Source organism: Kogia breviceps, chromosome 1 (assembly GCF_026419965.1).
Source record: "Kogia breviceps isolate mKogBre1 chromosome 1, mKogBre1 haplotype 1, whole genome shotgun sequence".
Taxonomy (NCBI): Eukaryota; Metazoa; Chordata; class Mammalia; order Artiodactyla; family Physeteridae; genus Kogia; species Kogia breviceps.
Genome location: NC_081310.1, coordinates 172,962,294 through 172,977,558, shown reverse-complemented (window position 1 = coordinate 172,977,558; position 15,265 = coordinate 172,962,294). Strand labels below are relative to the sequence as shown.

The 15,265-nt window shown below is 50.4% G+C and overlaps 1 protein-coding gene across 2 annotated transcripts in view; it reads right to left on the bottom strand.

Moving 5' to 3' along the window:
• Positions 1 to 15,265, bottom strand: part of GRIK3 (glutamate ionotropic receptor kainate type subunit 3) — a 240,518-nt gene that overhangs the window by 23,749 nt on the left and 201,504 nt on the right. For both annotated transcript variants that reach the window (XM_067011303.1, XM_059066261.2), the window contains exon 11: positions 6,079 to 6,302. In XM_067011303.1, the coding sequence (XP_066867404.1) occupies positions 6,079 to 6,302 (224 nt within the window). The remainder of the gene's footprint in view (positions 1 to 6,078; positions 6,303 to 15,265) is intronic.

The window sequence follows — 15,265 nt, the reverse complement described above, 5'->3', positions numbered from 1 at the left end:
CAATTCTGCAACTCATTATCCATCCTAGAAAAAACACTCCCACAGGAGCACAAAGAGAAGTGTGCAAGGGTGTTTATCAAAGCATTGTTTGTAATAGCGAAAAACTGGAAACAACCTAAATGTCCTTCAGTAGAGGAATGATTAAATAAACTATGCCACAATCGTACTTTGAAATATCACGCAGCTGTTAGAAGAGATGTACCAACAGGGAAAGATCTTCAACACATATTGTTTGGTTTTTTTAAAAAAAGTGATAAAAATAAGAACAATATGATCACATCTGTATAAATAGATTCCTGAAGACACAGTTGCATACCTATTTATGTATATTTGTATATAAATGCATATAGAGTCTGGAAGGATCCATGTCTAAAAAAAATCACTGTTTACCTCAGGGGGGGTTGTTAGAATGGCAGAAGAAATTTCATGGAAGCCTGTTGCTTTGTATGTATTACATGAATTTTGAAAAATGAGAACAGGCTTTTGAATTACTTGTATACTTTAAAAAACCTTAAAATGCAAAAACAGTAAAATACACTCTTCATAAAATAGTCAAACAGTACAGAATACAATGAGAAAGTGAAAGTACACCATGATCCCACCCCCTGGGAAAAACAATGTGTTATATATTTTTTTTCAGATTTTTCTCTCTGAATATGCAAATACATGCATGACAGGAAAAAATGTGATTTAAAACTCCCCACTGCCTTCTAAGGAAGAGAAGTCCTGATACCTGGAGGGATCTTTGTTTACTGTGTGAATTCCAGTTGAGGAATTGGAAATGTAAGCTGGAGGAAGCTGGAACACTCTGGAGAGATTGAGAGAAAGTCCCCACCAGGCTGGAGTGGCTGCAGTGACTGAGGTGACTGGAGTGGCTGGTGTGGGGTCAGATGCTGAGATGAGAGACCCGGAAGGAGAGACATGTCTGATAGAATTTTGTTTTGTTTTTTAAAGTGCGATGAGCTTTAAGTGTGATATTGTGACTTTCCATCCCCCTTCTAAAAGCTTTAGTAAATTAAACATTGATCACCAATGCTCACATGAGAAGAATTTTGTTTTCACAAAGCAGGAAGATCCTCCAGATAGGAAATTGCAAAGTGAGCCTTCACACCAAGATGGGGATTTTCAAAGTGAATGACCACGAACTGGTTAGAGGCTCTAAAAATCCACAAGAAAGAGACAGAGGATGAAGAGAGTAGAGATGAGAGACTGCTGTGAGAAGGGTTTTAGAGAAAGCCTTTGGAGAGCTGTGTGTTCAGGGGCCCCTGCACTGAAGTCTAGGGAGAGCAGCTTCCACAGGGCAGCTGTGGGAGCTCGGGGGTGGCTCTGGAAGGAGCAGATGTGGTGGACACCACCTGGGAAGTCTGGAGGGCAGGGGTTGGGCTGATGAGTGCTTCTCAGGCGAGGCAGGAAGGTGAGTCCTTGCTGCATGGCACTGGCCTGCAGGCCCAGACATGGCCAGGGCTAAGGACGTTTCCCTGGACCAGATGGGCCCATGTAGAAGAGAGATCCAGCACAGACCCACCTGGACTCCTATCCGAGAATGGAGATGGGACTCCAACAGGGAGAAGCCATGGAGCAGGGGCTGCTAGAGGACCAGGTGCTGAGCGGGGGAGTGGGCCGACCAAGGAGGCACTGCCAAAGGGGTCCTACATGGGGGCGAGGGGAGAAGCCTGATCTGTGGATGAGGGTAGAAATGTTGAGGACTATACTGGACTCAACCTTCTAACTGTTGAGTTGAAACAGTGTGTTTGTGCTTTAGAGAGAGACCTAGGGTTTCTGAGCTCTGGAAGCAAGCCAAGAGTGACAGGTCCTGGCAGAGCTTTCACTGGGGCAAAGAAATTCACCTCTGAACGCACTGGAAGGTGGGTGAGAGACAAAGTAAAGATGATTTCTGATGAGCTCTCATGAGCCCTGCTTTTTTAATGTACACACACATATACAAAGTATATATATGATATATGTGATAATCTTTTAACACACACAAAAATCATATCATATATCATAATATTGTCTTAGATCTTGGCTTTTCACCTAATAAGTCACCAGCCTCTTTCCAGGTCAGTCCTTCCTGATCCCCTTTATTCTCTATAACTAATTAATAGGTGTTTTTTAAATACACTTTTGAAATTGAAGTATAGTTCATTTACAATGTCATGTTAGTTTCAGGTGTATAGCACAGTGATTCAATTCCATATATATTCTTTTCCAGATTCATTTCTATTATAAGTTATGACAAGCTACTGAGTACAGTTCCCCGTACTATACAGTAGGTCCTTGTTGTTTACCTATTTTATATACAGTAGTGTATATATGTTAACCCCAAACTCCTAATTTATCTCTCCCCTGCACCTCCCCACCACCCCCTTTGGTAACCCTAAGTTTGTTTTCTATGTCTGTGAGTCTATTTAGGTTTTGTAAATAAGATCATTTGTATCATATTTTTAGTCAATAGGTGTTTTTAACCATTCCTCTTTGATGGCACTTAGGCTGGCCCTATTTTCCACTGCGGTACACTTTGCTGAAAGAAACATCCTTGGCCACACTTCTGTGGGTACCTAGGCCAAAGGGCAGCCTTGTCTAGGGCTTTGCTGAGAAGGCTTTCTAGATTTGCGGGAACTGTAAAGTGGGGCTCAGTGGTGACTTTCAACAGGATAAATTCCCAGAGGTGGAATTGCTTACCATGATAAAAATAACGGGTCTCAAATGGGCCTCTTGGTTATCAAGTACTGTTATAGACCTGGGTCCTCACTACCCCTCGAGAGGCCGACAATGCAGCAGGCGCCCACTTTACAGGTGGGGAGGTGGCTTGGAGCAGTCTAGGTGACTGCAATCCTGCCGTCAGTGGGTGGAAAGGTTCAGATTCGAACTCCAAGGCCACAGGAGGGAAGAGGAGTGGGATGTGGGCGCTGGAAGGTGCCACCAAAGTGAATGATGGATCTCAGATTTATGGCTTGTGGTTACAGTGGGTTCTCTCAGTCTTGCAAGTAAGTCGGAGCTGGTAGAGGCTGCCCTGGAGATACTCTGTGTCCCCTCAGGGGAGAAGGCTGAACACTGGCCCCTGGGTAGAAGGGCAGACAGAGCACTGACTGGCCGGGACCATCTCTTCCCTGGGACTCTCGTCTGTACTGGATTTGGCCGGAATGTGACTCCTGGGGGCTGGACTGGCGGCTCGCCCTCGGCCCTGCCTCGGGTCAGGCACTTAGGATTATCTCCTCGTCATGAGTGCCAGCTGCCCTGCTCTCTGTGGTGAGAAGCATCCGCCCCCCCCCTTCCTTTTTTCTCACTGAGCATGAGCAGAATGTCCTGGTGAGAGAGAAACGCCTTGGTTAATGCCTGGACCCCTGATGCTAGACAGGCACAGGCCAGGCCAGTTTGTAGGATGGACAGCCCTGTGCCCTGCTGGAGCTGCCCGCAGGGGGCCTGGACACCTGCCCACCCTTCACAGACCCCATCTCTTGGGCAGCTCTGTCCAGCTCTCCGGCGCCAGCAAGCAGTGGTCAAAAGGACACAGGCCACGTGGAGGGGAGAGGACAGAGGGCCACATCCACACTACAGATGTGCTGTGCTCGGCCTCAACAGTACTGTAAAAAATCAAATTAGTGGGGCTTCCCTGGTGGCGCAGTGGTTGAGAGTCCGCCTGCCGATGCAGGGGACGCAGGTTCGTGGCCCGGTCCGGGAGGATCCCACATGCCGCGGAGTGGCTGGGCCCATGAGCTATCCGCTGAGCCTGCGCGTCCGGAGCCTGTGCTCCACAACGGGAGAGGCCACAACAGTGAGAGGCCCGTGTACCGCAGGAAAACAAAAAAAAAATCAAATTAGTGGCTACTTATAAAAGCCATGAGGCTTCTCATGAAAATCTGAACCTCTCTCTAAAATCATGAACCCGGGCTCCCCTGGTGACGCAGTGGTTGAGAGTCCACCTGCCGATGCAGGGGACCCAGGTTCGTTCCCCGGTCCGGGAAGATCCCACATGCCGCGGAGCGGCTGGGCCCGTGAGCCATGGCCGCTGAGCCTGCGCGTCCGGAGCCTGTGCTCCGCAACGGGAGAGGCCACAACAGTGAGAGGCCCGCGTACCGCAAAAAATAAAAAAAATAAAAAAATAAAATAAAATCATGAACCCCACAGCGCTGGTCTGTATTCCGGTTTAGCACAGCCCATTGGCGCTGAGTGGTAGCCACCCTTTTCTCCACGTGTATGCTCAAGTTTGCCTCAGTCCCCACTACTCCCTGCCGCCTACCACCCAGCCTGCTTCACTCCCTCATGCTTCCTGTGTGTGCCACTCCTGGTTTAAAGTCGGGCAAGCCTTGGTTCGAAGCCTAACGCTGCGCAGAAAGGCTTTCTGACGTTGGGCAAAGACCTAACCCCTGTGAGCCTCAGTTTCTGCTTTTGTAGAGTGGAGATAACTGTACCGACCTCACAGGACTGCTGTAAGGATTTGACAGGATGGGTGAGAATTGTGTTGTCAGAGTGTTACACTGTGTGACAATTGTCCTACGATACTGTTCATGGCTCTGTGGCCAAGACCCTTGTCCCTCTCCTCTCTCTCCGGCATCATTCCAGCAGCTCCAGAAATCCCATCTCCTCCAGAAAGTCTTCCCAGCCTAACCTTGGGAGGGGGGCTCCTACCTTGGGAGGGGGGCTCCTACCTGCCTGGCCAGGAGGTAGGCAGTGGGAAGGAGGTTTGGCTGCCAGCAGCTGATGAAAGGCCAGGAATTAGAGGGGGATGGGAGGCACATCAAATGAGCGAAGCTGATGCTGGAAAAGCTCCAGCTGTTTGCAAGGGGGTGGGAGCCAAGAGGCTGGCTGGAGCCGCTAAAATTATGGTGAGAGCTCTGGAGAATGGCTCCTGGCTTTCAAAGGCTTGTTAGACCATTAGAAACAAGAGGCATAATGAAGGTGTCTCTGTGGCAGGCTGGGCTGCCGGCTGGGCGAGCAGGCAGGCAGCACCAGGCCTGCCGGCAGCAAAGAGCTTCAGAGGCAGGACAGTTTCCTCTCTCACATCCTTCCCTTTGGTCTGTCTCTGTGTGGGAGGAGGGAGTGAAAAGAAGCAGGGTTGGGGGAAGGCTTTCAAAGAAGACTCAGGAGAGAAAAAGGCCGAAACACCAAGTCCTTGGATCTCAAACTGCTTCTCCGGAGAAGTCTCGCTTCACACCGTGTTAGAATTTAGAGAAAAAAGAACCAGGACGGGGGCAGGTGCTGGGGCTGGAGCCTGGAGGCAGGATGCAGAGGGCCCAGGGCCCAGGAGCCACCAACTTGGGGCGGGAACAGAACACAGATGTCCAGGTGGCCAGAGATGTGGGTTGCAGATAAAACACTTGGTGACCTGAGTTCACTTGCCGGATGTGTCCCTTATTGCTAGGATGGCCTTGGCGAGTACTGAGCCTTTCTGAGTCCAGATGTCTCCCCTTCATGGGAGGCTGGGAGAATTAAATAAGATAATTGGCTGTAAAGGACAGAGCATGGTGCTTGGCACACAGACGGTGCTCAGTAAACACTGAGCTAAACCTGTTTCCTAGTGACCTCTCCCTACCACCACCCACCAGTAAGGATGTGCTGTGTCTACTTCATGTGAACAACTAAGTATGCAAGGGTATTGCTAGTACATATTAGAGGCGGGTATGTTCATGTGCCAAGTTTCTGCATGTGTGTGAGTTTATGTGGCATTGTTCCCCCCTGCTGTTGTGGACTGGATGGGCACAGTCTGTTTGCCAAGTTTCAAGCTACCTGCTGGGCCATCCAATGAGCCTGGGTCTGCTGTATTGGGTGCCTGGCCCAGGTGGTGCAGCCTTGGGCAGTGACTTAACCTCTCCTGCTCATAGGACCTGGGATACAACTGCTGCCTCTCAGAGTCATGGACGCAGACCAGGGTGAAGACTGGGGGATTCAAGCTCAGAGGCCATGGAATGACCCCTCAGGGATATGAAAGGATCTGATCCTCACGGAGGGAGGCAGGAGCAGGTACAGCAGTGGCCTGAACCTGGGCCTTCTGTGCCAATTGCTGAGGATGGGGGGACCTGCCTGGCTCCCTGAGCCTCTAACCCTGGGCCAGACCTCTGGTCAAGGCATTGCCCTTACCTGGCGATGACAAAGAGGACACAGCTGACACCCAGGTAGGCGAGGAGCACGTACATCCAGATGTCTGGGGACAGGGGGTTGAGGAAGGAGAAGACACTGGGGTTGGTGCCATTGGGCTTGCGATAAAGGATGCTCACACCGAGGGTCATGAAGGGCTTGGAGAAGTCGATGGCCTTCTCGCGGACGTGGGTGATGGTCAGGGGGGCCACAGCCAGATCTGCCTTCTGCAATGAGAGACAGACAGACTATGAGCAAAGCCTAAGACTAGCAGGGGACAGGACACCCCTTCAGTCTGTTGCCTGAGCCCTGGATCACGTCACCACTCTTTAGTTTCAATATTGACTAACCCTTCTTCTGGGTCAGGCCACGCCCAGGGTGCTGGGTGACAGTAATGAATTAGACCTAACCCCTGTTCTCCAAGAGCTCATGGCCTTGAGGAAGAGGACAGTGGTATCAACATGTAGAGAATGGAACCCTATTGCAGCTGTAACGCATGTGGTCCATTCTCAAAATGGTGCCTTTCAAATATAGTTCAGCAATCTTCAAACATTTAAAAATAGCTGGTGTTTTTTCTTTGTGACTATCAAAGGTCATGAAGAGGACACAGAATCCACAGCAACCCTTATTTATATCTATTTTCCTCTCCTATCTACTTCTTGCACGCTTCACACCATTTTGGATATTCTATATATCCTCAAAGCCCCCAAAACCAGTTGGGCAAAAATAATACTCTCTTTGGAGGGAAAGGGTGGGGAAGAAACTAAACAGGCAAATTCAGAGCCCTCTTTAAAAGGAGAGGGGAGGGAAGAGAACAGAGCAGAGGAGGAAGGGAAGGGACTGGGGAAGGCTAGGGATATCCATAAGTTGATCAGTCTTAGCCCATCACAATTTTAACAAGGGGAATAATTAAAGGTCTGTATGTCTAGTCTGAGCTTTTTCTGACTAAAAATCTACAATCTCTCATTCCCATCTTTGCAGGCTTTCCTCACTGCTCTCCTCTTGCACAAGGCCCCACTAATCTGCTTCCTGTTTACCACATTCCCTTCTTGACCTCCATGTTTTGCACACACCGGGCCCTGTTGAGAATGTCTCTTCCTGTTGTCTAACTCTCACCGCCTTCCACATTCCTTTGCATATGCTATGTCTTCCAAGAAGCCCTCCCTGATATCCTCCAATTCTAAACTCCCATGAAGCTTGCGCTGTCCCATGGTAAGGTCCTAACCTCCTCAGTTGAGATGGCAATATGTGCAGCCATGTGCCTTTTTGTCACAGCTGCCTATTTACCTGTGAGTTGCTAAGCACAGTTGAGACGGTGGCTGATTCACTGCTTTGTTTCTCTACTCCCAAGCCCCATCTCAGCCTTTGCAATATTTGTTAACTAATAATGTGTCCCTCTGAGAGGCTGTGCCTTGGGCTCCTGTGGATATTTACATACCAGAATGTGAACCAAGTTATATCACTTCCCCTCCTCGGGTGGGGCAGGACAGAAAGGGAGGCTGAATCCTAAAGACCAGCACCAAAGACCCTTTGGCTAAGGGCGGCGGCTGCCTCTGAGAACCCCCTTCCAAACAATAGTCTCTAGGCAGTCATCCACTGACTTGGTCCAGCTTAATTAATTAATTAATGAGTATTTAAACAGTTAATTGTTTTGTGAGCTTCAATAGGCACTAGGGATACGCAGCTGAGCCAAAGAGACATGGTTTCTGCCCTCCCGGGGCTTATAGTCTAGTAGGGCAGACAGACGTTAATCAAATTGTTTTCTAAGTGGTAGCGATTAACACATCTCTGACTTCACGGATCCTAGAACAGGAACCAGCAACCAAGTTGAAATGAAACTTCAAGACAGGGAGGAGTGGTATGGCTAGAACCCCAGCTCCTAAATGACTCTATAGGTGCTCCAGGCTGCGGCGTACTGGCACTGGCTGGGGGGCACTTCTCCAGGCCGGGGGGGGCACTGGCACATAACCCCAATGTTTCTCCTTCTAATGTCAGCCCCCACGGCTGATTATTGACACTAGGAGCCCAAGGATTCGGTGAATCTTAGAACCTGGGAAAGTCAGGGAGGAGGGGCCTATTACAAGGGATGTTGCATACTGGGACCTTCCTTTTGTAAGCTTCTAAGTGTGTGAGTTGGAACTTGCCCAGCTTTGAAGGCAGAGGAAGAAGAAACAGGCAGCTGCTGCCACCCTAGCTCCCTGGAGCCCTCTCATTTCAGGGTGTGCACAAAGGAAAGCAACAAAAGGAGTGAGAACTGTCAGGGAAGGTGCAGAGGAACTAATGTGTATTTGCTGAAGACCTACTGTGCACCAGTTGGGGGTACACGGGTGAGCAAGAGACCCAGTTCTGCTCTCATGGAGCTTCTGGTGAAGGGAGCCCCTGTCGGAGGCTGTGGATAGGACTCCAATTGGAGTGGGAGCTGGGGTGGGACATTCTGGAAGGTCTCTTTCAGTCCTGAAGTTCTAAGATCCTCTATAATGTTGGCATGACATCATTCTAGAACTTGGCCTCCCCTAGCCTTGCCCCTTCAAAGCACATCGCTTTGGGAGGCTCTGTTCTGACTCCAGAGTCATCATCACTGTTCAGGATGCATTTGGAACTGGTCTCTGGGAATGGCTTCTGGGGCTGGGAGTGGATTCTTGGGAAGAACCTTAAAGTCAATGGTGATGAATCTTCCTTTGGCTTTTGATGGCAGGTTGGATGACAGTGTTAGTCACTGAGGGGTCAGTGTGTTTGCAGCCAATGCTTTTCCCACCAGGAGTGTTCTAGGAGTGGTGAGGAAGCCAACCACAGGGCCAGAGGCCCTCTTTCTTCCCCCAGATGGTTTCAGAACCTTCAGAATCTCCCCACCAGCCTTTCTGCTCTCCGGTTCTAATGGTGTCGGAAGGCACCTACAGCAGCAAGACAACTGGGCAACCTGACCTTCTTCACAGGAAGTTCTGATGTGTGTTCTCCCTTGGGCTTCAGGAAGGCTGGAGTTCTCCACTTTGGTTTTGGTTTAGGCAGGAAATACTACATTTCACCATTGGTTACGATTTCCCTGAAAAAGGCATTATTTTGTCCAACTTCCCTTCAAAGAGCTGAACAGATGTCAAGCCTTTGCTGTTTCAGTTCATTACTCAGAATGAAAGGCCCAATCTTGGCAGGCTCTTCCCACTTGTGCAAGTTTTCTTTGAGGATGATTCATAAAATCATAGGCTGTCAGAGCTGGACAAGAGACCTTTAGCAACATCTATTCCAACCCGTATTATTTACGGAGGGAAACTGAAGCTCACAGAAGGTCCAAGGTCTTTGCTCTCCTATTTACAGTAATCATGTCCTTGAACAAACCAAACCTATGACTTGTGCAATGCATCCATTGGTCTTATGGGTGATTTGTTAGCCCCTCAGCTTCACTGAAGACCTTTCCATACCTTAAAAAAAAAAAAAAAAACCTCTGGACCAGGTGGTAGGACAGCTCTTCCAGGACACTACTTCATCCCTATAAGCAGCTTTCCACTTACCAAGAATCTGTCAGGACCCGCCTGGCTCCAGCTGTCCTACTCTCCACCATGCTTGCATAAGGTCCATTGGCACCATTTGCTTTACCACGTCTCCACAACCAGAAGTGAAGGCAAGAATGACTTAACTAGCTACAGCTCCACATTTCTGCCCTTAGTATCCAGGCACTTTGGCTGCTGGTCAGATGCTATAGCCTCATACCCCAGAGTGAAACCTGGCAAGCCTCAGCTTGCTACCTGCGTCTGGTGGTCCAGTTGGCACCTGCCTACTTGGATTCCCAAGTATGGTCTCCACCAGATTCCCCATCTATGTGCTCTGCCTCTTGGTTGGGGATCCCCCAGGGCATCTGCTTGCTGACTGTGACCTGCTATAGTTAAAATAGTAAGAACTACTATCTTTCATAGATGCTTCTTCTACGCCAAGCATTGCTAAGTGTACTACCTACATTACCTTATGTGACCCTCCCAGTAGCCCCAAGAGGCACTAAACATGATCACCACATTCCAGGTGAGGGTACTGTGGCTCATCAGGCTAGGAGGTTTGGTCAAGCTGGTGAGTGGCTGAGCCAGTACTTGGACCCAGTTCACTGTGACCTCAGACCCCGATGTTTCACCACTCTACCATACCAGCCATGTGCAGTGTGGGATGAATTGGGCACCCCCTCCCCAAATATGTTCAAGTCCTAAGCCTGGGTACCTGTGAACGTGACCTTATTTGGAAATAGGCTCCCCCGCTCACCGCCACCTAAAACAGTATTTCATTATTGCCACTGGGACTAAACAACCTTGGAGAAATTCCTGGGTAGCGTAACTGGGGCTGTGCCTAGGGAGGACACACTTTCTCTGTCTTCAGTGGGTGTGTCCACTTCCGCATAGATCTGTTTCTCCCTGACTCCCTCTGAGTGCCTCTAAATCCATCAGTGTGCAAACACCCTCTCCTGAGTGTGCAGCCTTGTGGAAGGCTCCTGGCATGAGCCTGTTTTTTATTCAGACTCTCTGTGTCACCGTATTTCCCTCATATGCCCCCTAAACACTCCCCAAGTGGTTTAAAATTCCCCTAATACTACTGCATACCTATCAGAAGAGCCAAAAGAAACCAATATCGATAACACCAAGTGGCGATAAGGATGCAAAGCAACTGGGTGCCTCATAGGTTGTGGGTGGATATGTAAAATGGTGCAGCCACTCAACGTTACTGGTTATTATAAGAGCATAGAACTCAGGAAGAGCTACATGAAGAAGATACACAGGGAAAGTTATGCGGGAAAGGGTACGGAGCTCCCATGCTTTCTCTCTTTCTCTGGGCGTGCCACTCTCCTCACACCTCCATGTGTCCACCAACCCAGAAGCTCTGGAAATTAGGTCTTTGTGGAAGTCATCAAGTTAAGATGAAGTCATACTGAATTAGGGTGAGCTCCAGATACAATGACTAGTGTCCTTATAAGAAGAAGAGAGGACACACGGATACACATAGAGAAGGCCATGTGATGGGAGGCAGAGACTGAAGTGATGCCGCTTCGAGCCAAGGATGCCAAGGACTGCCAATCACACTGGAAGCTAGGAGAGAGGCCTGGAACAGATGCTCCCTCCAAAGGCACCAACTCTGTGGACACCTTGACTTCTGATTTCTGGCTTCCAGAACTGAGAGAGAATACATTTCTGTGTTTTTAAGCCCCCTAGTGTGTGGCCATTTGCTGTGGTAGCCCTAGGACACTCACACACGTGCCGCCTAGGACCCTGGGCAGGGTGCATGCAACTCCCTGCACCTCGTACTTCCAGCCCTGCCCCTGCTCCTGTCCTATTCTGATAGGCAAGCTTTACGGTCGGGCCCACCCTGCCCTGCCTGAGCCCACGCTGCGTTCCCAGAGACCTCAACTTGACTCTGGCTTCTGACCATGACTGCCTGGGTCTCCCCAGCATACACTTCACATCACCTGGTTAGGCTTGGGAGCCCTATGGCTGCAAGAACATGCTGATTTGCCCCAACTTCTCTCCACGTCCTTGTACTTCTACTGCCAAAGCCACCCAAGAAACCTAGTCTCACTCTTGCCACAGACGTAGGACTTGTCCCCAGGGCTCTGTCTGCTGGCTCTCTGCCCACATCTCTGGTGTGTGGGAATACATGGAATTCACCTTCCAGTCTTTTCCCCAAGTGTTGTTTCTCCAACTAGAATCTTTCCTGATTCCCAATGCTGCTTAATATATGTCAAGACTTTGCCCTTTGGATAAAAAATTCTTATTATGGGTTCATTAAGCCATTCACGATCTACCTGGTGCTGTCTAATAGTACTTTCTGCAATGATGGAAATGTTCTGTACCTGCACTGTCCAATACGGTAGCCACTAGCCACATGTAGAACTTGAAATGTGGCTTGTATAACTGAGGAACTAAATTTATACTTTGATTTCATTAATTTTAAATTAAGCAATTTAAATTAACTTAACCAATTGATTTTAATTAATTTAAGTTTAAATTTAAATAACCCCATGTGGCTGGTGGCTAGTGCATTGGAAAGTGCACATCTAGCCCTGCCTGCCTCTGCAGCCTTACCTCCCACCTTGTTTTTCCCCTGGTTCTCTTCCTACTGTCTTCTTTCAGATCCTCCAGTCCACGCTCACCTCAGGACCTTTGCATGGTATTTTTCTCTATCTGGAACTTCTTCCTCTCTGAACTCTTTGTTGAGCTAATGCCTGCTTCTCCTTCAGATTTCAGCTCCAACATCACTTCCACAGACAAAATCCCCAGATGAAATCAGGCCTCCCTGGTGATGACTCTCACAGCACCAGGTATTTGCAGTCCTAGCACTGATCATATTTGTGATTTTAGAGGTATTGGGTGATTTCTCCCCGCACTGGCCCATAAGCTCATGAGAGCCAGGCCTGAGCCTGTGTCTTTTCACTATTGTATTCCCCCCAACTAGCAGAGTGTCTGGCTCATAGCAGGCCCTCGGTAGAGATTTGGGGACTGAATGAATGGGGGGTTGCTGGTTTAGGAGAGACACCCAGCAAGCGTGTCCTCAGAGCCAGCTGGCTGGGGCACCTGGCACTTTCTCAGAGGGCAAAGCCAGTCACAGACAGTATCTGCTGATGAACCCTGGCTTCTCCAAGCTTAAGAAAACACAGTGCCCCTTCAAAGGCCCTGGACATAAGCCTGGCAGCCAACGGCCTTAACAACCTACACATCTGAACAGAGGGGAAACGAGTGCTAGTAGATTCATGAGTGCCAGCGGATGGGTCAACCACCAACACCTGTGATTCACAAGCCAGCTTCCTGAGCTTATAGCAACCTCATGGCCTGATGGTGAGGAAGGATGCCATGCCTTTCCCTGGCCTGGAGAACTGGTGATTCCAGATCCCCAAAGGCTCCAAGTTGTGCCTCTGTCCTCCAGGAAGGATGGGTGGGTCCTCCCTGCTTCACAGCCACAGGCCCCTGGGGATGGACACCCCACGGCTCCATCTCCTGTCTCTGGGGGTTCTCTTTCCCCATCCCACAGGGCCCTGAAGATGGCATCTGCCCAGAGAGGCCCTGCCCAGCCAAGCCCAAGGAGCTGGGGGCAGGGAGCCCCCTCCCTCCACGGGCTGTGAGGTCCCAGCTGTATGTTCCCATAGCGCCTGTGCTGGTCCTCAATGCACTTACCACAGATGAATTTTGATCTATAAATCATTGCTTAATATCTAGCTCCTCTGCTGGCATATAAGCTCTAGGAGGGCAGGGACTACTTTTATTTCACTCACTGATGTATCTCCAGGATTAGCACCAAGGCAGGCAAAAAGAAGGGTCTCAGTAAAGTTTTGTTGGAAGACTGAGCATCAAAGTACCCCCAAGAGTCCTGATCAACCCTTACTCCAGCCTAACGGGCTGAGCTCTGGCCTCTGTTTCCCTGTTCGGCACCCGCATTCTTCCTGAGGTCACTCTGACCCCTTCCAGTTTGCCGGGGACCGGCCCAGCCTGCCTGTCTCTCACCAGCCTCCCTCCAGTGTTCGGACCCTGCACCCTGTGCCCTTGTCCTTGATGGGTACCCTTACTTATGACCTATCAGCGGTCCCTAGCATTCACTGATAGCCCTCACCAGTCCTCATGGCTCTCCTCAGGCAGGTCCTGGTGACATCTTCAGCTCCACAGCATCCTCAGCAGCAGCCCTGCACGACCTGGCTGCCCTGGGGATGGGGCCATCTCTGTGGTCCATCTGTTTCCTCCACCCCAAGCCTGCCCCACTCCATCCGGGACTCTGTCCTGCTCCGCAGGTGAGCTCCCAACACGTCTTGCTTTGAAGTGCCCTGTTCTAGGCTGGGAGAGCGGACTTGAGCAGAGCCTTTCCTGGCCTTGTAAACAGGGGTTGGGTCCAATGCATACAGGCCAGAACCAAGGTCTGTTCCCTGGCTGGGAGGAAGGTGGGGCACAGTAAGGTAATGGTGGTGTCTTAGAGACCAGATCTTCCCGTCACATCTGCCAGCCTGCCTGGAGGCCGGGAGACTAGAGTGCACAGTCTCAAGGTCATGGCTGATGTTGGGCGACATCTTTCCAAGCCTATGTCCTCCTTCATCTGTCCCTCATGTACCATTTTCTGTTACCCGCCAGGGAGCCAGAAATGACCCAGACCCCTTCCCTGGATTTCTCTGAATGCTGATGGCCGGGAGGACAGGGGAGGCATTTCCCACCTCTCACAAGTCTCCAGGACCTTCCTCCGGGGGTTCCTGGGATGGATCAGCAGCAAGTCCCCACTGGTTTCTGATGTGCAGGGCTTCTCAGCTCAGGCGCCAGTCTGCCAGCCAGGGAAGCTCTTGCACCTGGCCACGCTCCTCTTGAGGAACAGTTACATCTATTCATACATTCATAGATTACTGCCCGCCTGTTTCCTCCACTAGAATGTAAGATCCTGAGGCTCAGGGAAGGGATCCTGATGGTTTAGTTCACACTGTATCCACAGTGCCTAGCATGGGGCTTAACTCAGCAAGTCGAATGAACAAGTGAATCACTTAACCAGTGGGAGCATTGGCTGGATCCACCCTCTGAGGTTTAGAAGAGGTCACCCAGCGAGCCCTCCTTCAGGGCACTGCAATTCTTTTGGGGGGGTACCCTGAGTCACAGGTGGTGTCCACTGATGTCCCACCAGCCGGCCAGCGCCACACTTAACAATCAGCACTGTAGCCACCGATAACCTCGGAACAGCCTATATGTATCTAAAGACGTGGGACAGGTGCTAGAAAATTCTTAAGTGCTGACCGAGGGGTCGTGTACCTGTGCTTCACACATAGGCTTCCTGAGCTTATGGATGCCCGGCAGTGAGACATGAAGCCCGTGCCTTTCCCAGGCCTGGGAGAATGGCCGGTTCCTGAGTGCCCACAGGGCTGTCTTTCAGGACAGCTCAGCTGGCGTTCCCCGCTTCATGGCACGCTATGGGGTATGCATCACACCTCCATTCGCATCTCTGTAAGATCCCCCCCTTCCCCACTCCCTGCCTGTCCACCAGGCCAGCGTCCACCCAGGGTCTGCCCCGGCACGGTCCTGCTAGCCCTGCGGGACCCCTGATGAGGGCGGAGACTTCAGCAACCTCGGTGACCCCAGCCAGGTCGGTACCCCCATCTAAGCCCTGGATATCTCTTCCTCCTTCTTCAAGTCTCAGCTCCAGAGTCACCTCTGCAGGGAAGCCTGAGTCATTTCCCTGTTTTACACTCCCAGAGTCCCCTGTA